General features: G+C 41.0%; 1 protein-coding gene and 1 long non-coding RNA gene across 2 annotated transcripts in view; one reads left to right on the top strand and one right to left on the bottom strand.

Moving 5' to 3' along the window:
* LOC113007533 (hydrocephalus-inducing protein homolog) overlaps positions 1-20,780 on the top strand; it is a 68,261-nt gene that overhangs the window by 7,006 nt on the left and 40,475 nt on the right. The window contains exons 9-28 of the mRNA XM_026144201.2: positions 11-185; positions 819-918; positions 1,192-1,310; positions 1,656-1,879; positions 2,047-2,114; positions 2,230-2,471; positions 2,862-2,962; positions 3,623-3,758; positions 4,887-5,051; positions 5,147-5,299; positions 5,912-6,150; positions 6,266-6,563; positions 6,672-6,815; positions 7,282-7,425; positions 7,945-8,037; positions 8,302-8,516; positions 9,231-9,405; positions 19,027-19,236; positions 20,198-20,380; positions 20,533-20,707. Of these exons, the coding sequence (XP_025999986.2) occupies positions 11-185; positions 819-918; positions 1,192-1,310; positions 1,656-1,879; positions 2,047-2,114; positions 2,230-2,471; positions 2,862-2,962; positions 3,623-3,758; positions 4,887-5,051; positions 5,147-5,299; positions 5,912-6,150; positions 6,266-6,563; positions 6,672-6,815; positions 7,282-7,425; positions 7,945-8,037; positions 8,302-8,516; positions 9,231-9,405; positions 19,027-19,236; positions 20,198-20,380; positions 20,533-20,707 (3,359 nt within the window). The remainder of the gene's footprint in view (positions 1-10; positions 186-818; positions 919-1,191; positions 1,311-1,655; positions 1,880-2,046; positions 2,115-2,229; positions 2,472-2,861; positions 2,963-3,622; positions 3,759-4,886; positions 5,052-5,146; positions 5,300-5,911; positions 6,151-6,265; positions 6,564-6,671; positions 6,816-7,281; positions 7,426-7,944; positions 8,038-8,301; positions 8,517-9,230; positions 9,406-19,026; positions 19,237-20,197; positions 20,381-20,532; positions 20,708-20,780) is intronic.
* On the bottom strand, positions 9,765-18,735 carry LOC145420912 (uncharacterized). The gene is made up of 2 exons (XR_013902134.1): positions 18,055-18,735; positions 9,765-12,100 (listed from the first exon to the last, which is right to left on the bottom strand). It is a non-coding gene; the product is annotated as an uncharacterized LOC145420912 (long non-coding RNA).

The raw sequence follows: 20,780 nt of genomic DNA, 5'->3' as shown, positions 1-20,780 counted from the left end.
TTGTCTCTAGGGAGGGCTCAGTGCTCCAGCAGAAGGAAGAAGTCGAGCTAGGACAGTTGCTTAAGTCTGACCCTGCAGGGATCCATTACCTCCCGCTGCAGTCCAGAGCCCCACAGGAACACAGAAGTCAGGATGCAAACGACTACCTCTTGGCCCTTTCACACTGTATAACTGTGGAGCCTCCGGTGTGTTTGTGTTTCATTGTCTTGTCGTGTGTTCACATGATTTTCCTCTTGCCAGACTGATTAGTTGAATACTTAAATGTCATTACATTGCCCATTGTTTCTTTTCCATCAACTCTAGAGGCAACAATGCCTCCTATAGTATGTCTGCATAATGTAATAGTTTTAAGTGGGGAGAAGGAACAGGAGCAACAGCACTTGAAATTTGTTGATGTTTCCGTGAATCATTTCTTGCAGCATGCTCTACCCTCAGAGCTGTATTATTGCTGTGAGAACAGAATTCTGAAAAGGTTGATCAGATCTGATGTTAAAACTGTCACACAGACTTTGTGATCAAGACTGTTTGCATATAACGTCTGTCTGATTCTTCTGTGACATTAGAACCACAGATTAGGGCCTTTCTGTCCAGAGACCTTTAGAAAGTATGAGCTGCTCTGTCTTCTGTCCCCAACTCAGCCCCATTCCCTGGACAAAGAGATAGACAGCACAGAGTTAGGGAGGTCACCTGCGTGTGTGTGTGTGTGTGTATGTGTAGAGTAAAGCCTGACCAAAAAATCAGTCGTTTTCTTCTTACGTTTTTGTAATGTTTGCATTTTGATTCACTAAAATAATTATTGTTGTCTTTACGTGTTTCAGGAGGGGGAAATATGGCCCAGCACCACAGCGAAGTTCACCATCATCTTCAAGCCTGAGGAGGCCAGACTTTATCAACAAACCATATACTGCGATGTCACAGGTTTATTCCGGTTTCTCAAACACACACACATACAGCAGCAAAAGATAATAATTCATAATGTTATCAGTTTAATCAGTACTTTTTGTCCATTTTAGTCATGTTTACATTGTTAAAAAATAGAGCAAAATCACAGAAACACAGAGGCAACTTTTAAACTTCACCGTCACATGCATAAAATCTGTGTGATGTTTTCTTTCCTGTGGCCCTACAATTTTCCTTTCTCTGTCTTTAGTTCTATTGTAACTCTTTCATCATGGCTGTTTGTCATCTTAGGATGTGAATCACCGTTACCCCTCACAGTCAAGGGCAAAGGCACGGGCCCTCAACTTGTGCTTAACTATGATGGGATGAACTTAAAAGATTTATTCATAGGTGAAAGATTTCGTCAAGAGGTAAGAAAAACCAAGCCAGTGTGAACACGTTATGTTATTCCCAGTATGGCTCTAATGTAGAATGCTTGAGCTACAACTTTGTGTGAGTTGAATTCAGCCTTGGTGGATGCACTGCAAGGTTATAGTTCTTATCCACAAGATAACAAAACAGCATATATTGTTAACAAAGCTGTAAAATAAAATAAAAACAAAATCCAAAGTTTTTCTTTTGACAGTTTTAATGCACAAATGTAATGCTGAAAGACTCTACCACCTTTTTATTAATTCATCTACTCCATGAAACACATTTTGTATTTAGATGATCAATATTGGGTATTTGTTCTCATACAAGAATTCATTCTTCAGGTGCAGTTGTCAAACAAAGGGCCAATTGATGCCCCTTTCAGGTGGTCAAGTCCTGACACCACTTTTGGCCGCTGTTTCTCCTTCAATCCCGAGGAAGGTGTTGTTCCCTCTGGCACCTGCCAGATAGTGGAAGTATCGTTCTGCAGTCCCATTCTGGGTTCATTCTTTGAGGAGTTGCTGCTAAGTGTGGCAGGACAACCTCAACCACTGACCTTCACTGTTGGGTAAAGTTAGCAAGCAGCGAGCCAGTTCTCTGCCAGGACATTTACATGTAACACAGCACAAATAAAAGCTGACCCAGCTGTAGTAGTGGGTCTATTACACTCTCACTGCATATTTTCAAATCTTATTGTTCCCGAGGTTTCAAGGTTTCTTTGTCTCTTCTTTGCAGGGGTTCCGTCATTTGTCCCACAATCCACTTCAGTGTTTCAGAGCTTAATTTTGGGGATGTAGCCTTTGGTACATCACTTTTGCTCTTCTAGTTTTTATAACATATATCCAGAGAATAATGACAGACATCATCTTAATATTTTCACATTTTCTCATATTGGCTTCTTTTAATCTCCCTGCATAGGTTTTCCAGTAACAGTTGGTTGTACGCTCTTCAACCCTTCCTTTGTACCCGTGAACTTCATCCTGCGTGTCTTGGGAGACGGGCTGGGCTCTCCTAGTGTTAGCTCATTCAAACAGATTTCGGATGAGTCACTGAAAGATTGGCAAGGTTATACTGCTAGAGATCTTCATCCATGCCCTGTGGAGTTCACGGTCAGCCCGGCAGCAGGCTCAGTGCGTAGCGTGTCCGATGTTGACATTAAGGTACAGTTTATTAACACCATCCCCGCCACTGACAAAATATTCCAGCAATCAGTGTTTTCATGTTATGAAATAGTAGGAAAAAACCTCAAATATTCTGTTTTTATTTTTATATACATGTAAGTTATGTAGATTATTTAGATAATATAAAAAATATCTGGGCAATCTTGAAGGATTAGTAAATCTCATTGACATATTTTGCTGGTTTAGAAAATAATCAGATCTCTAGCCAGCAGTCATCATCATGGTGGTTACTCTGTCGATACTGGGGTCTTTAAAGCTGAAGGTGACATTAATGAACTTTCCTTTCTTTTTAACCTTAGACACTTGTTGTCCTGTCTGTGTATTGGTGTATTTGTGGTCTTGTTGTATGTCTGTGCGATGTTTGTACAGGTCACACTGTGCTCCAACACAGTCAGGACATACCAGCTGTCACTGGTGGTGGATGTTGAAGGTGTTGGGGAGGAAATTCTGACTCTGCCTATAAATGCTAGGTACATAAACATGCTTAATGTCCAGACGTACTCAAATAAACAGTTATTGAAGTCATTTCTGTCACAGCAAAATGAATCTAACATGTCATACTGGGCCCATTTACACAGATCTTTATTCTCTATTAGCCTAAGACTGAAAATCTTTTTCCCTTTGAAAAGGGAAACGTAATAAAAAATGATGAATAAGAATGAATGACCATCCATCTGATATAGGAAAATAGAATAAAATGTCTTTGTTGTGGTGTCTTGGTTGGTGGATGAGACCCAGAAAATCCATGAAACGACATACATTACTATATTTTTTCTTTAAAACCATTCAAAGTATAGTAGTTTTTACTCAGCTGTATTTGTCATTAGAGATTAAATGGAACATATTATGTTCATTACCAACTCTTCAAGTCAAGCATCCCTTAAGGATCCCAATTAGTAGGGTGAGTGTTAAGTAATCTCTTCTGTCATCTTTTTTCCTAAAGCAATGTAGCTTTTTTTCTTCCGGTAGTCTCTGTTGCACTTTTGTTTGTTTGCATCCATTGAACTTGAACTTGGAGGATTGATAGAGTTTAGGCATGATGAAGTGCAAATACACATCTTTTATTCTCCTCACCTTTTCCTTGTTTTTCTCCTGATTGTCTGACTTGCTTTTTTCCCCTTTGTTGATAGGTGTGTTGTGCCTCAGATTTTGGTGGATACTCCTGTGCTACACTTTGAAAGGTGTTTCCTCAATCAACCCTTCGAACAGAAAGTGCGGTTGACCAACCCCAGCAATTTGCCTGCCTGCTACGGCATGCTTGATCAGGTTGGATGGATCACCGGAGCAACAACAATTATAGAGTTTACATGTTTTGGCAGCCACTAAAGTGTTTTACACTGTACCTTTCCTTTTCAATCAATATGAAGTTGGAGCCAGGAGAAAGTTAGCTTAGCGTAAAAATTAGAAATACCCACTTTTAGTTCGTTGCTTGCCACAAAGGGTCACCACAGGTAGCTCCACAAATTTGATTTGGCAGATTTCTATATCAGACGCTGTTCCTGATGCAACTGCTAAGGGATTTGTGTCTCTTCCTTAGAACAAACTGGGATCTTTCACTTGTTAGGCAAATGTGTAAACAGTTACACTGTGGAGCCATGAGCATAAAGATTGGAAATGAGCAAACAAAAGAACTGGCTTTGTCTAAATATAATCAAATGGTAAAAGGCCTGTATTTGTATAGCACTTTACTAGTCCCTAAGGACCCCAAAGCGCTTTACACTACATACAGTCATCCACCCATTCACACACTGGTGATGGCAAGCTACATTGTAGCTACCAGGACCTCTGACCACCACCAATAGGCAACAGGTGAAGTGTCTTGACCTGGAACCTTCCGATTACAAGGCGACCTCCCAACTCTTGAGCCACAATCGCCCACAAACAACACTGTGTCTGATTTGATTTCGTCTTCTCAGCCTAATAAACAGCTCACTCTTCTTATTTTGGAACTCTGCGTGTGTTTCTTGTATTTCACTCAAAAGATGTTTATTTGGGATTAAGTTTAGAAAGTTATGTCAGGTGGTTCCACAAAACTGTGTCATGTAACTGCTAAGAAAGCGTTTAAGTTTTATTTGTGTTATTTTGCTTTGAATTGATTTGGATTTTTGAGACAAAGGGCAACAAAAGCTTTCCTTATATAATCAGTGACTGTGCTTCATATATATATATATATATATAGCAGAGATAGATTCTTTGTGTACACATGCACTGAGGCAACTTGTGGGCGACCGTGGTTCAGGGGGGCGCTTTGGGTCCCTAGAAAAGCGCTATATAAATGCAATCTGTTATTACACATGCACTGAAGCAACTTACCTAAACACATTTTGTACCCGATCTGTATGCTGACATTAAAACTTATGATTTAGTTTTTCTTTTTGCTCTCCCTGTTTTCAGGAATATGAGGATAATTCTTCGCTGCTTTTAGGCAGTTCTGCACCCAGAGGAGTGATTCATCCGGGCAGCTCCGAGGAGCTTCCTGTGCGTCTCCTAGCTAAGGCCCCTGGAATGCTGCATCACACGATACGTATTGCTGTATTTGGGAGCTCCCAGCCACCCCTGGTCAGTGGAAGTGCATGTGTGGGAGTGCAAGTTGTGTGTAGGTCTGAATACCGGCATGGTGCTTATTCTCTAATCCTACTTCTGTTCTGTTTCAGGAAGTGGCCTTATCATGTATTGGGCACGGGCCACTAGTTCACATTCAAACCACACAGCTACACTTTGGCAAAATCCCAGTTCTGATGGACATTGGCAAAACCCTGCTCCTGTCAAACCACTCGCCTATTCCAGCTCACTTTACCACTCCAATGGTACAAACACTCACCCAAGAAAATAAAAATACCATTTGTGACTTAGACAGGCAGGCGCATACTATTTACTTCATATCTGTCCAACCATAGATCTGTTCACGTATTAGCAGTCCGACTTTCTTAATTGCTGTGATTGATCAATTATCAGTCTAATTGGATATGTAATTTATGAGCTAATGATTTTACTGCTATGGTAACTCTTGAAATAATTAGTTGCTGCTTAAATTTGAGAATGAGAATAAGGGGCTTCCTTTGCACTAGTCATTTTAAACCAAATTGTGACATTTTACCAATTTAGATAGACTTTAATGATAAAATTATGTAGTCTCACTGTTTGGTGTAACATTTATGCACAAAAAATGCTGTTAACCTTTACTGTTGACTAGACTTCAACTTTCATCTCTTGCTCTCTCTTAATCTCTTATCTCTCAGAGTTCATTCATAGCAAACCTTTGCAGCACAGTTATAGAAAATGCTCCCACTTGATATTTTCATGCATCACATTTAGTGCTGGAACGACCTATTGGAGCTTCTACGCTGCTTTGTGTTTTTTCCTCAGCTCATGATGTTCACACTATGAATAGACTCAGATTTTTGTTTCTGCTTCCTTAGACCATCAGAAAGCCCTTTTGGCGTATTGAGCCCAGTGAGGGGGAGGTGCCACCATGGAGCCAGGTGGAGCTCAAGGTCGTGGTGAATCTGAAGGATACAGTTCCGTTTGAGGGCAAGTTAGAGGTTTCCATACAGGACAGTCAGCCACTCACTGTCCTCCTGTCTGCCACTGGCACTGGCACTACAATTGTCAGTGACAGGCCTTTTGGTCCCAGCCTTGACCTGGGCACCCACTTCAGGTAGAAATCCCATTTTCATAGACTAAAATGGAGCGTTTCCTAGTTATTAATTCACGATGTAGATGTGGATAATACGACACTGACACTATCCTTCGTCTTTATTCTACTTTGTAAGTCATGAAGCATACCAGTACCACTTCAAGCTCTGCAACCATGGCAAGCGAGTACACCGGATGTACTGGAAGGTCGATACCTCACAGCCCACTGCAAAACTCTGCAAAGGTGGCACCTTGCCCGACCAAAGCTTCCTACCCCCTATCTTCACTCCTAAACAGAGAGATGATGCAAGACGTGGATCTTCACTCCCTTCCAGCAGGGAGAAGTCGATGGTTAGCCTCAGACCGTCTCGTCTGGAACTTTTTCCAGGTGGCTCTGCTGACATGGTGCTGACAGTCTCTGCAGACTCCCCAAAGGTGAAATGGTTTGTTACAAGTTAAAGGTTTGCGCATGCACTAAATGACATGATGTAGCATAGTAAGCAGCATAGAACATGTAAATAATGCTTCTTTTCGACAACGCAGGTTGTACGTGAACGTCTGGTGTGCTACGCTATAGTTGGCCAGCAAGGGTATCAGGAGAAAATCATGTCTGTAGACATTGCTTGTCGCTTTGTGGCTCCGCTGCTCAGCATTTCCTCAAAGCAGCTGAACTTCTACATAAAGAAGGTTAGTCTTGAGCAAAAATTAGAAACAGTGCCTTGTCTAGAATAAAGGCATATACTGAATGCTCTCTATTGTAATGCTCTGTAAGTTGCATGTATTTTTAAATATTATCTAAAGCCTAGTTAAAGGCTAAAGTTAAATATCCATAAGCTACAACTTTGATAGATAGCTATGTCAGTCTTACAGGTGTCCTTAATGCATTTCGAGATTCACAACCAAATGCCACATAGATGTTGTTTAGTTTAGGGATATTGTGACAGGATGTCTAGCATATTCCAAACTCTGTATAGTTTAGTGAAAGCATTTAGATTATTTTAACATTCAGAATTTTTGAAAATTACAATAGTTTAACCTTGTTAAAGACATCATTAGCTCACAGTTAACAGCTAGTTGTCGATTAAACTGCAGCAGCTTCATTCCTGTCCTTTATTGTGGTTCATTTAATTAAGGATTTGTATATGTGTTACAGGTCAAAGGGGAGAGTGTGCGGCCCCTGTATGAGAAGCTGATCTTGAAGAACGTGTCCTCTCTGCCTGTATCCATGAAGTTGTCGCTCATAGAACCTTTCTCTCTGTGTGAGGCCCCAGGGGAGCACAGTACAGCCACCACTAAGGTGCACATTGTTGTTTGCTAGTTGTTTTCGTTTTAAGTTCCAGGAAAGCAGATTTCCTGGATTCTCACTGTTCTGTGATAGAGCCATGCACCAATGTTTGTGAACATTTTTGTGGAAACATGTTGTGTTCTTACTGTCTTGTAGATGAGCTTTTCTCCAGATTAATGTTGTTATTTTGTTTTTGTTATTGTGTGTCATGGATATCTGTATGTGGTAGTGGGACTTCACTGTATGTGCACTATACAGATATAGTAGTTCAAATTAGGGCATCCATAATATGCAATTCGAATTTGAATTTGAGGAATTGCACTTTTCTGTAGTGGTGATTGAATGATCCTGATTAGAAGGATAATTCTGATAAACTTGGGTCCCGTGGCAGAATTATAATAAATATTTTATTAAATGATTTCTTTCTTCCAGGTGCAAGACCATGCTCTGTGAAAGAAGTGCTCTTACACTGATTTGCCCAATATACTGAAGTGCTATAACTCCAATAATAGTCTTGTGTATTTTTTCCAGTCTGTGGTTTTAGGCGACAAGTGTGAGGCTGAGTTGTGGGTATGCTTTAATCCAGCTTTCTATAAGGATCGAGTGTCACACAATGTGGATGAGGTAACTACGATACAGCCTCTTTTGATATATCATGCTGTTATCTTCTTTCAGTTGTGCATTTTTGAGCAGTGGCTTATTCACCTGGATTTACATTGAAATTAAATAGGCCGGATAGAAGTAACATTTACTTTTGTTTATTTATTTTTTTGCTCATTTAATGATCTAAAACTAATGTCTTAATTAAGCTATCAGATAATCCTTGGCTTTGAATAAATGTTCACTTACTAACATAATTTTTTCCCTCTTTCTTGAAATGGTTTTCAGTATCTTGAGGTAAATTACTTGGGACACCCACAGCAGGATGTAGTGGACCTGCATGCAGAGGTCCACTACCCCAACCTCGACTTTCCCTCCACCACTGTAGATTTTGACTGTGTGTTAAACTGCACAGAGACTCACAAAGTCATGACCATCACAAACTGTTCCCTGCTTCCTGTGTCCTATTACTGGACCTTTCTGGATGACCACATTAACAGCAGGTAAAGTCACACAGAATCTGGCCAAACAGTATTAGAACATGTATCACATTTATAAACCAGACACTGCAGTATCCTGTTGTATAATTGTAAAGTGATTGTGTGATAAGTCTTTTAAACCCAGATTTGTTCTGTTTTAGATGTTATGTGGGTCAGAAACAGCCAGCCACATCACTTAAGAAAGAGATTATAGTGCTATTACTGTGTTAATACAGAACCTATTTCGATATTTATTTTGACCAAGTAGTCTAGTGTCAAGTTTGAGATCAAGTATCTGACAGCTAAAGCAAATCCACAACAGAATTATGTGTGTTTGTATAAACATGACCAAAACATTTCAGTGAGTTAACTAATTTCTAATATCTGTACTTGTTTTTAAAAAAAGAAATCTTGGATCTGTAAGATGCCAAAGTGAGGAAATATCCTAAATATTTTAACTTCAGATCTGAGTAAAGTTCTCTTAAAGAGAGAGAGGAAATATAACTGCACGATCAACTGATTCTGATTTTAAAAAATGAAATAACAGGTCCACTTCAAGAAGATCTTGAATTTGTTTGGGGTTTTTTCCACCAAGATGCTAAAAGATAGTATCATATTTTTCCTTCTTTGCAGAGAATTTTTCATATGTTCCATTTATTGTAAGATTTCAATGCAGTGATTATGAAAAATATATTTTTAAGTTTAGGGATGCTTTATTTGACTATTTTGCTCTTATAGAAAAACAGAGATGCTGAAAGGAAAAAAGAAAAAGAAGCAGAAACTTTCAGAAAGTCAACAGGAAGAATGGAGGCTCTCCTCTGCAACTCTTTCACCTGCCTTTTCAGCTCCTCAACCCCCCCTGCTAGCTGCAGATCAACAGAACAGCACACAAGCTTCTGTTCGTGTGGAGGAGGTAAGCAAATATTTCCATGTAGGAAATTTCTTCTTTTCTTTCAGGCACACGAAACATAAGCAGATTTGTTATCAAAAGAAACTAGACATAACATTTATGTCCAGTTACTTATGAGTCTTTGCTAAAATAATACAACAATGCCCTTAAAGCCAGTTGTGTTGTGTTGTGGCGTTCCAAGCAGATTACCAACAGTGCCCTCTGGTGGACAACCCATGCAACATGAATAATGGTTGAAGGGCATTTCTCCTGTTTTCTTCTTTTTGTTCATCCATGAATTTTCATAGTAGATTCATGGATTGTTAAAGATATTTTATTATCAAAGTACTCAGATGCAATGAAATATCACTCAGACACTTAGAGCAGTTTTAAACGTGCACGGGTGAGAGACTCAGGGAGAGACTCACACACCTCCTTGGTGCAGTCTGGCTTTATTTATACACATCATGAAGCATACAAAAAAGGAAATATCATCCTTATCTTGTCAAGAAAACAGGTGTGGTTTATCAAAAAACTTCGTGTTCTCTACAAGGTTGTTTCTTACTCGTGGGTGGCGGTTTCCTGCTAGTGTGAAGGCAAACAGTGACAATGTGAAGGCAAAGACTGATAATTTGAAGGCAAGCAGTTTCCGTTATAAAGTAGGGAGCCAGCAATTAAAATATGCAGCTGGTTGAGTACAGAACAGAAATATAAACACTCTTAGCTGATTATTATATGAATAATAAAACCTTTAAAAGCAAAAATACTCTGACATTCCCTCCTGTTGTTTAGATTTCTCACATGACAGTACTGTTATTTTTGTCAGTTCATAACCTCTTGTCTAAACATTTTCGGTTTGAACGTCATAAAACAGTCCTGTGTTCAATTAAACTAAACATTACTGTATGGATCATCTTTCAAAATTTCTTCCATTTGAGACATCATCACATAAGCATTGATAGAAGTTGTCACCATGTTTGATACCATTTTCTTCAGACAGGGTACTACACATGTTGTGAAAACACATAACAGTAAAAGCAAACATGCTATTCCAACAAGTCCTTTAATCAGAAGGGACTTCCATGAACCACCTAGTAACCATGTCAACCAATCATCAGTGCTTGTGACATAGTCTTGTTGTTCAGCATCTTCAATCTTTCTCAAGGTGTTCAAAGCGTCGGTCATGTTTTGTGAGTGTATGTTGTCTGGGATGTATGTACAACATGTAGTGTCAAACAATACACACAAACCTCCTTTTTCAGCTAGAATCATGTCTAGTGCGACTCTGTGTTGCATCACTACAATGCGTATTGCGTCGAGTTCTTCATTTTGCGCTTTGTTGATTTTCATTGAAGCATTTAGGAACAGTCCAAATCGATAGTCAAGTGTCTCGATCCTCAGCATGTTTTTCCCAACTCCTACCCAAGGGAACAAGGAGTGGAGGACTTTCTGACCATCAGTCCATAGTTTGAAGTTCTTGGGCACATCTGATCCATAGATTGAGTCATGTGGCATTACTTCAGTGACTTCAGCAACTTCACGTTTTGCTCTTGACGTGTGTGTCTCTGCTGTGATCTTGAAGGTGTGGTCTGAAATTAGTACTGGTGCACACAGACCGGTGGAGTTCGGTGGGAGCATGAAGTAGGTTTTAGGCCCGCAGGCCCAAGCGGCTCCCTGGACCCAGAAAGTTCAATTTTTGAAGGTGTGTATTCCTTTGGATTGGGTCAGGTCAAGTGTCTGTGTGCAGTTGCGGTTTCGTCCAAGTTTCCTGTTTCCATCGGAGAAGTTGAAACACATTGGGTGCTGTATGTCCGGCGGCAAAACTATGGCGAATGATTTGTTTTTTGTGTTGTTGGCTTTGACGTTTACCCAATGTTTTTCGTTGCAGGTGTAGTTCCAGTTCGTCAGATTGTAGGCACAAGGGGTTGTCTGTTCAATTAGGATACGTCGTTGTGAAAGTGGTTTCGTGACACGTTTGACGTCTGTGTCACTACACCATGGAATTAGGTCTTCTTTCTTTGTGCTTTGACCTTTTAGGGTCAGTCCTGTTGCCATCAAATCTCTGCGTGTGCAATTGCCAGTTGTTGCTTTGTTGAACACACACATCGCTTCGTCAAGTTCAGGTGCCTTTCCATATATTGTTGCGTGTACGGCTGTTGTTGGCATATGTGAACATACATAGCATTCCGTGCTGTTGTCGGTGCGTGTTCTATCATACACATATCTATACCACGCGTTGTTCATCCATGGGTGGTTATGGTCTTGGTTCAGGTCACGTAGATGCGAATTATCATGTGTCCATCTTTTTTGCAGGTGGTGTTGTTTATTTCCTCTCATCTGGGTGAGTGTTAGTAGGCTCACTAGGAGCGCAATGCTGGCCACTAGGAGGACAAGTGTCTTCATGATGACCAGGCACACCTAGACTTCTGGTGAGTAGACTATTGGCGAGAAGTAAAAAAAGGGCGGGATATACCCAATCAGCCCTTCCCTTCACCAATAGATCACCTAGAAGCCAGGGGAGCCGGCGTCTAAGCGTCTGGATTGTCACTCACTTTTTTACAGTGGCTGTGGTGGATCCAAGATGGTCTTTCTGCTATTTTGCAGGCGGTGGGTGTGGTAAGTAGGACTTGGTATGGGCCCTCCCACCTTGGTGAACTCCAATTCTTTCTCTGGAGTACTTTGATCAGGATCCAATCACCTGGTTGTAACCTGCAAGACACTGGAGAGAAATCACTCGGCAGTTGGTTGTTTAACACAATCTCTTTATTTTCAAACAGTTTAGTCATCCATTCTGCTAGGGTAGTTTCCCTTATTGATTTATTAATAGGTTCACTGGTAATTGGCAATGGAAACGCTCTCCCGTGGATGATTTCAAAAGGTGTAAGTTTCTGAGAACCTTGTGTTATTCTCATCCACATCTTTACTAGGCCTAGACATTCAGGCCATGGTCTTCCTGTTTCTTCCATGCATTTTCTTAATCTCTGTTTTATTGTGCCGTTAGTTCTTTCCACTAATCCTGCGCTTTGTGGGTGATATGCACAGTGATGTTTGATGCTAAATCCTAGAGCTTCAGAGACTTTGCTGATGATGTCATTAACAAAATGTGTTCCATTGTCTGACCTTATCAGACTGGGAATGCCATATGTGGGGATGAAGTGATTGCATAAACACTTTGCCACTGATATTGCATCTGCTGTTTTGACTATATAGATTTCTGGCCATTTTGAAAATACATCTATAATTACTAGAGCATATCTTGATGCTTGGCATTCGTTAAGTTCAATAAAATCCATGTGGATTGTATGGAAAGGGTGAGGTGGTGTGGGGAAATGACCTCTTTGTGGTCGGAGGTTCCCCTGTACATTATGTCTTTGGCAAATCATGCATGTTCTGATGAATTCCTTTGCTGAATTTTCAAAATTTTGAGTGTAGAAGTGTTTAGAGAGGACATTCATCATTCCACCCGTTGACAAATGCGTTAAGCCATGTGTCACTAATGCTGCTGTCTTGTGTAGAGATTTTGGCAGTATTGGTTTGCCATTACAGGTCATTAGGTCATTTTCTAGCTGTGCTCCACACCTTAACCATTTTTTCTGTTCTGTGATGGATGCAGCTTTCTGTTCATCTTTAAGTACATCAAGTGGTATTAACGTTGATGTTTCAGATATTAAAGTTTGTATATGTTGTTGTGCTGCCTTTTTTGCGGCTTGGTCTGCAAAGTTATTGCCTTTAGTAATTTCTGAGTTATCTTTTTGGTGTGCGGCACATTTGCACAATGCTAATTTTTTCGGCAGTGTTATCACTTCTAGCAGTTCTTTTAAAAGGTGTGCATGCTGTACTGGATTACCAGTAGAAGTGACCATGCCTCTGTTCTGCCAAATCTTTGCGAAATGATGTACTGCTGCAAAGACATACTGACTGTCTGTGTGTATGTTTATGCTTTTTCCTTCATTCAGCTTACATGCTCTCACAACAGCTGTAAGTTCTGCACTTTGTGCAGAGTTAGAGGAAGTCAAAGGTCTTGCTTCCAGAACTGTGTCTACTGTGGTTACTGCATAACCAACGCAGTTGCGACCTAAGCTATTTTTAGAAGCTGATCCATCTACAAAAATGTCAGTGAAAGTTGACTGTGGTGTGCTATATATATCGGCTCGTGGTTTTGTTTCTTCATCTAGCTTTTCCATACAGCAGTGTTTTTCACCATCTTCTGATGTGGGGAGAAGTGTGCTGGGATTTAGCTGACCACACTTCTCGATTGTAATGTGTGACTGTGATAACAAGATGCCTACGTATGAGAGCTGTCTTGCATGTGTGAGATAAGACAAGTTCGCCTGCAGTAAGATGGAGGTTACAGCGTGGGGAACTTTGACGATCAATGTGTGTCCTAAGACGATGTCAGCGGATTTCTTAACTGCCTCTGCTGCAGCTGCGCATGCCTGCACGCACGAGGGCAGTCCTGAGGCCACTGAATCTAGCTTACACGAATAAAATGCAAGAGGGCGTTGCTTTTCCCCAAAGGCTTGTGTTAGAACGGCCTTCATGTAGCCTGCACCTCCGTCTACATGCAAGTAAAAAGGTTTTTCATAGTCTGGCAATGCCAAAACTGTGCGCGTCTGCAGTGCAAGTTTTAGATCATTAAATGCTTTTTCTGCTTCTGGTGTCCATTCTATTTTATCTTTCAGTGCTAGATTTTTTCCATAAATTAAGTTTTGCAAAGGTTGAGCTAGCAGAGCATATTCAGGTATCCAGCATCTGCAAAAATTGCAGAGACCTAAATAACTCATCATTTGTTGTTTTGTGAGAGGCTTTGGAGCATTCTGTACTGCTAGTTTTCTGCTGTCTAACAGTGTTCTTCCCTCTCCTGTGAGTTTGTGGCCAAGGTATGTGACCTCTTGGCTCCACAGCTGTAACTTGTGCTGTGATACTTTATGGCCCTGCTGTGCTAAATGTTTCAACACAGTCATGGTGTTTTTTCTGCAGTTGTCTCGTGTATCTCCCGTGACGAGAATGTCATCAACGTACAGAAGAAATTGCCCTGTGGCAGGGAGTGTGCATAGTGACATAGATTTCTTTAATGCCTCTGCATACAGGGTGGGACTGTTCTGAAAACCCTGTGGCAGTCTTGTATAGGTATACTTTTCGTTATCAAAGGTGAAGCCAAACAGATTTTGTGAATCTGGGTGTAATGGCACCGAGAAGAACGCGTTTGACAGATCTATGACTGAGAACCATTGTTCTTTTTGCGTCACTTGATTTAAGATTGTGTGTGGATTTGCTACCACAGATGGGATTTGTTCTGTTACTTCGTTTATTGCTCTGAGGTCATGCACTAGGCGATATTTTCCTGTGTTTGCTTTTTTCACTGGGAAGATTGGAGTGTTACAGGTTGCTTTAGTTGTTTTCACTAAAATGCCTGCTTTTTCCATATCTGCAATTACTGGCCTGATCCCTGCTTTTGCTTCTGCCGTCAAGGGATATTGTGGTTTAACTGGCCTGTAGGTTGTAGTAGTTTTTACTACAACAGGATCTGCTCCTTTAATTAATCCTACATCTGTCGATCCTGTGGACCATAGTGTTGTGGGCAATTCTTGTAGTTCTGGGTGTAATTCTAATGAGAGTACATGTCAGTTTTCACTATCTTCCTGCACATGCAAATCAGTGCTGTCAGTCATGTATGTGGCTGGGTGGGTAGTGATCACCCACCCTAATGTGTATCTCATGCATCCCGTTCTGCAACCTTGTAGCCATCCTTCATGCGTGTCCTCAGTTTTTTCATATCTGTCTCTTTCAACTTGGGTGAGAATGCGGCCTAAATCTTTCCACTCAGTACTGTCATTGTGTGCTACTGACACATGTGGATTTGGCATCCTATTTACTCGTTGTACTGCCTCAGGCTGCAGCACAGAGCACACTGCATTACCACTTTGGGTGACATATAGGTACTGTAATGTCAGCATTTGTGGTCCTAGCTTGTGTACTTCTTGGTCATACACAGGATTAGGACCTGGACTCTGTTTGAACCTCAATGTGTTGTGATACTGAGTGTAGTCCTGTCGTGTTGAATGAGTTGGCAGATATCGATTTGCTATGTGTTGTAAAGGCTCTAGTGAGGGCAGGTCTAATGTCCAGTAGTAGTGAGGCTGTCCGAGTCCTTGACACACATTAATCTGATAATCTGCTGGACTTTGTTTCTCGTTTAACATTAGCTTTGCATACATGCCCTCTGGTCCTGGCAATACTCCTATTTCCAGTTTCTCTAGCGCATCTCTCCCTAGAAGATTAACTGGGCAAGATGGGTCATATATGCACTGGTTTTTACAGCTGCGGCCGCTGTCTTCATGAGATAAGAGTAGAGGCTCAGTCAGTGATTTAGTACTGACATGTCCTGATGCTGACTTAACTATCAGAGTATCATTAGAGAATTTCACTTTTGGTGGTTTTTTAATCAGTACAGTTTTACATGCTCCAGTGTCGCAGAGCATCGTCATTGGCTGCCCATTTACGTATATAATTACAGTTGGTTTATGTTCAGAGCCCAAAAGCAATTGCTCTATGTTATACACGTCCGTGTTTTCATTGCTCTCTGCTTCTGTGCTTTTTCCTAGTCATTTGTTATTTCTTTCATCCTCTTCCTCAGTGTCATCCTTTTTTCTATGTCTACACTCGCGAGCAAAATGCCCCTCCTTTCCGCAATTGTAGCAGCTTGTGTCTTTCAGTCTTCTCTCTCCTTTTCGCCCTCCTCCTGCCTTTCCTTTTCCTTTGTAGGGGCCTGGTTTATGTCTTCTGTATTCTCCAGAGAATGCCACCAATCCTGTTGCTGGATCTACAGTAAAGACGCCTCCTTTTTCTTTTTGCTTCTGTATTTTAACTGCGTGTTCAGCATATTGCAGTGCATCTGACAGACTTCCTGTATTTTGTGTGACCCAGTGTTTTTCTACGTGGGCCCTCACTTTTGGGAGGAGGCCGTTCAGAAATGCATTTTTTAGCTGTTGCTGAAATGGTGTTTGTGGCTCCTCCTGGTAATTTAAACCTGAATGTTGTCTGAAAACTGGGCGTAGGCGATCGAGGAAGTCAGAGGCAGTCTCAGCTTCCTTCTGCTTTATCTCGCCTATTTTGCCGTAATCTGCTCTTGGGGCTAGACGGACTCTAATCCTTTCATATAATCCTGCCAACTGAGCCCTTAGAGGCTCAGAGGTGGGGAGCAGGGCTATACCCTGGTCATCTGACCCCGTGAAGTCTCCCTTTACTGTTCCCATTTTTAGACCTAATAAGTCCTGAATTACCTGGAGCATTTCATGGCCATTCAAGTGCCAGTGTGTTCTAATTAACTCAACTGCCTCCCTCCATGGCTCAAAACCTTCATTTAACAGTGGAACGTCCTTTAAAACATTAAATCTGTCAGTTTGGGACCATGCTCTGAAAACATATAGGAAAGGGTTGTTGTCTCTTTCATTATTATCGCCACCCGTTAGTTGGCCATATCTTGGGTTGGGCGTGGCTATCATTGGAAACAGACCTGACGGTCCTGGGGGGTCAATCTGTCCTCCCATATCCCTACCTGACGGGTCTTTCCCTATGTCTTCCTTATGGTGATTTGTTGTCATTAAATTTAATGCCTGTCTTGCTGAATCATATGGGCCTGGCGCGTCAGTGAAGGGGTTTTTTGATACTGGCTGATTAGACGGGCCGGGGGCAGGCACATATGGAGGAGGTGGTTTTGGGTGTTGTGGATCTTTTAGTTCACTACTTTGTTCATTTTTCTTTTTCTTTTTCTCTTCTCGCACCTTTGTGCGTTTATCATTTTCTGCCATCCAGGCTTTAAAATGTTGCCACTCTGTGAGACGTTTGGCTTTCTTTTTAAAGCTTTTTTCATTGTTTAGTTCCGCTTGGAGGGTCTCTTTTAAAGCAGTCACTGCAAAGGGAGTACATTGTCCCTCCCACGCAGGGCAGTTTAGTTTCTTTGGATTTCTCCATCTATTTGCGCTAATTAGTCCGGCGCCTGGACATTTTTTCTCTAGCCACTGCTCGTCAGCAGTGAGTTTTGTTGATTTATTACCCATTATTATTTTTTCCTCTTGTTATTATTATTTATTTATTTATAAATATATTTGCGTTTACACACACACATACACACCCGTGGTGCTTTCTCTGGCACGAGGAATGGGAGAGGCTATTGACACGGCCTTCTACTTTCAAGCTAGCCTTGAAAGCGGTGTCAATTTTATGTGATGAAACACAACCTTTTCCCGTTCCACCAGAACTCGAGCAACCAACGGTAAACAATTCGGTGGAGTAGTTCAGCCTCCTTAATGTGCTGTAAAATCAACTTACTCCACCAACAAAACAGTAAAACAACAGATTATACGCGTAATGAGTTTTTTATTCTGGGCAACACTGTGTCTTTCTACATTGCTCCAAGCCCTCTTTCAGGCGAGCTGCTTCGTAACCTCTACGAGTCCTTTTTCAGACGAGAATGTTACTATCCTGTCGTATTTTGACATTAAACTTGCTCCAAGCCCTCTTTCAGGCGAGCTGTAACCTCTACCAGTCCTTTTTCAGACGAGAATGTTACTTAATTAATCTGTCATACATTGACGGGAAACTATTTAATGTACAGACCACAGGTTGCCTCAGTCGTTTTGCGCAAGATGTGAGTGAGTGCTAAATATTCACCTGAGTTATTGTGTGGTTGCTTTGGTTTCCTTCATCAACCCCTGAAGTCGTGGACCTCTTATAAGAACGCTGGCCAGAACCCGAACGTCACGTCTCTGGACTTTATCCTCTGCCTGGAGAGGAGTCGACAGCGTGGGCTTCTCACGACGTCAGGACTTGACGAAGGTCTCCTATTGGAGCATTGAAAAAATATCAATGTCCAATCCGGCTCGAAGGACCAATTAAATGTTAAAGATATTTTATTATCAAAGTACTCAGATGCAATGAAATATCACTCAGACACTTAGAGCAGTTTTAAACGTGCACGGGTGAGAGACTCAGGGAGAGACTCACACACCTCCTTGGTGCAGTCTGGCTTTATTTATACACATCATGAAGCATACAAAAAAGGAAATATCATCCTTATCTTGTCAAGAAAACAGGTGTGGTTTATCAAAAAACTTCGTGTTCTCTACAAGGTTGTTTCTTACTCGTGGGTGGCGGTTTCCTGCTAGTGTGAAGGCAAACAGTGACAATGTGAAGGCAAAGACTGATAATTTGAAGGCAAGCAGTTTCCGTTATAAAGTAGGGAGCCAGCAATTAAAATATGCAGCTGGTTGAGTACAGAACAGAAATATAAACACTCTTAGCTGATTATTATATGAATAATAAAACCTTTAAAAGCAAAAATACTCTGACATGGATGTAGTGAAAGAAGGCATGCAGAGGGATGGTGACATGGTCCGCTGTGATGACGCTTAAAGCAAGCAGCTGAAAAAAAGAATAAATCATTTGGACTCTAGTTGCAGCTACGATTATGTTCTTCACTGATTCAATCATAGAGTAATTTTTTTATAATCAAATTTCATTAGATTCTTGTCTATACATTATAAATATTTTAAATTTATTGTCCACCATCTTTCAAAACTGAGATTCAGAACATTGCTGAGAGTAAAACCTAAATAACATCTGGTTTTCTCGTTGTGTGTGTAGGTATTTGATATTTTGCCGACACATGGTCATCTGCAACCTGGGGATCAGCAGGCAGTCACGTTCTCTTTCTACGGCCACGAAAATATCAGCAGACAGGTGGTCGCGCAGTGCCATGTAGAGGACGGGCCTACATATGAAATCATTCTCAGAGGACACGCATCAGAAATCAGCTACACCCTTGACACCACCCATTTGGACTTTGGCCAGCAGGTGCGTATACAAGGCACCTTAATTCTTACGTTTCTTACGGGTATCTTTATTCCAGCCAGCTCCATCTCTCCAGTGGTTAAAGTTCAAAGTGTAAGTATTTGGACTCTCAGCTTAAACACATTCAATTTAAAATAAAATAATGAAATCTACATTAAGTTACCAAATCTCAGATTTAATTTTAGTACCTTTATATTAATATAGAAAGAACTGTGTGGAGCAGTTTTAACATGAAGATAACGATAAAAGGGCTCCCATTTGACTCAGAGCCTTATAATTCACAATAGTTTACATTTAAACTGAGGTGCAAAGAGTACAAATTTCTAAAGGTAATAATGAGAATACAATTCAAAACTGCTCAGATCCAAAGCATATTGCTTTGCAAATTGCTGTTAGACCCTTCAAGAAGTGAGTTGGGTTGACCTGTGTGAATGCCTAAGAAAGGGAGGAAGGGTCAAATGATATTCGCTGAAACATTCGAAATGACACCATGTGCATCTCTCAGCTTAGTTTTGAACACTTAGAAAGTTAAACACTGTATAGAAACACTTACATTTACCATATTTCTATACACCAATCAGGCCTAACATTATGACCACTGTCAAGTGAAATGAATAACACTTTTAATTTTTGTACATCATGGCATCTGTTAGTAGATTGGATTTGATTCAGAGTAACATGTTTTTGCTTGCCCTGCTTGGGCCCTTATGTGTAAAACTATCCTTTCTCATATTTTCAAAAACCTTGACATTAAAATAAAATGTCCATTACGGTCAATGCTTTTTTTTTGAAAAACAAATTGTTTTCTCTACCAAATTCAGTATACTCGGTCACTAGGTGGAGTACTTTGTCTGTTTGCAGTAAGCGGCTTGACATGATCATTAATAAAAGTAAAGGTACAGTTAACTTTAAAAGGCAAAACAGTGTTTCCTCTCTCCTCTTAGTCTTTGTCCTTTGCTTCTAGCTTTTTCATTGTGTAGGTGAAGTTGATGTAACCCTGACAAATACGGGCAAGGTGGGCTTCAAATACAGTATACACCCTCATAGAGAGGAGGAGGATGAAGGGGTTGGTGAGAAGGAAGCACGGCAGATGAAGGTCTTTGAACATGAGGTCAGACCTGGTTGGCCTACAGTCATTCCTGCTCAGGTGAGCTTATGAGTTTGCCATTTCAATTGTGGATGTTCAAAGCTATTTTATCACGAAAAGGATGGCTTTCCTATGTGTGTATGTGTGGTGTGTGTGTGTGTGCGTGTGTGTGTGTGTGTGTGTGTGTGTGTGTGTGCGTGTGTTTGAGACAGGGTTACCTTGATGCAGGCATGGTACAGGTTCTCCGTGTACTCTACCTTCCGGGCATTCCTGAAGTGTTTAAGAAGAAGCTTCAGATGCAGGTGGCTTTCCTACCACTGGTGGAGATCACTCTGACTGGTGTGGGAGTGTTCCCCAGGATCAGGCTGAATTTACCACGAATCATGTGTATGCACACACACACACACACACACACACACACACACACACACACACACACACACACACACACACACACACG

Source organism: Astatotilapia calliptera, chromosome 16, assembly GCF_964374335.1.
Source record: "Astatotilapia calliptera chromosome 16, fAstCal68.1, whole genome shotgun sequence".
In the NCBI taxonomy this organism is placed as follows: Eukaryota; Metazoa; Chordata; class Actinopteri; order Cichliformes; family Cichlidae; genus Astatotilapia; species Astatotilapia calliptera.
This window is presented reverse-complemented; position numbering and strand designations above follow the sequence as displayed.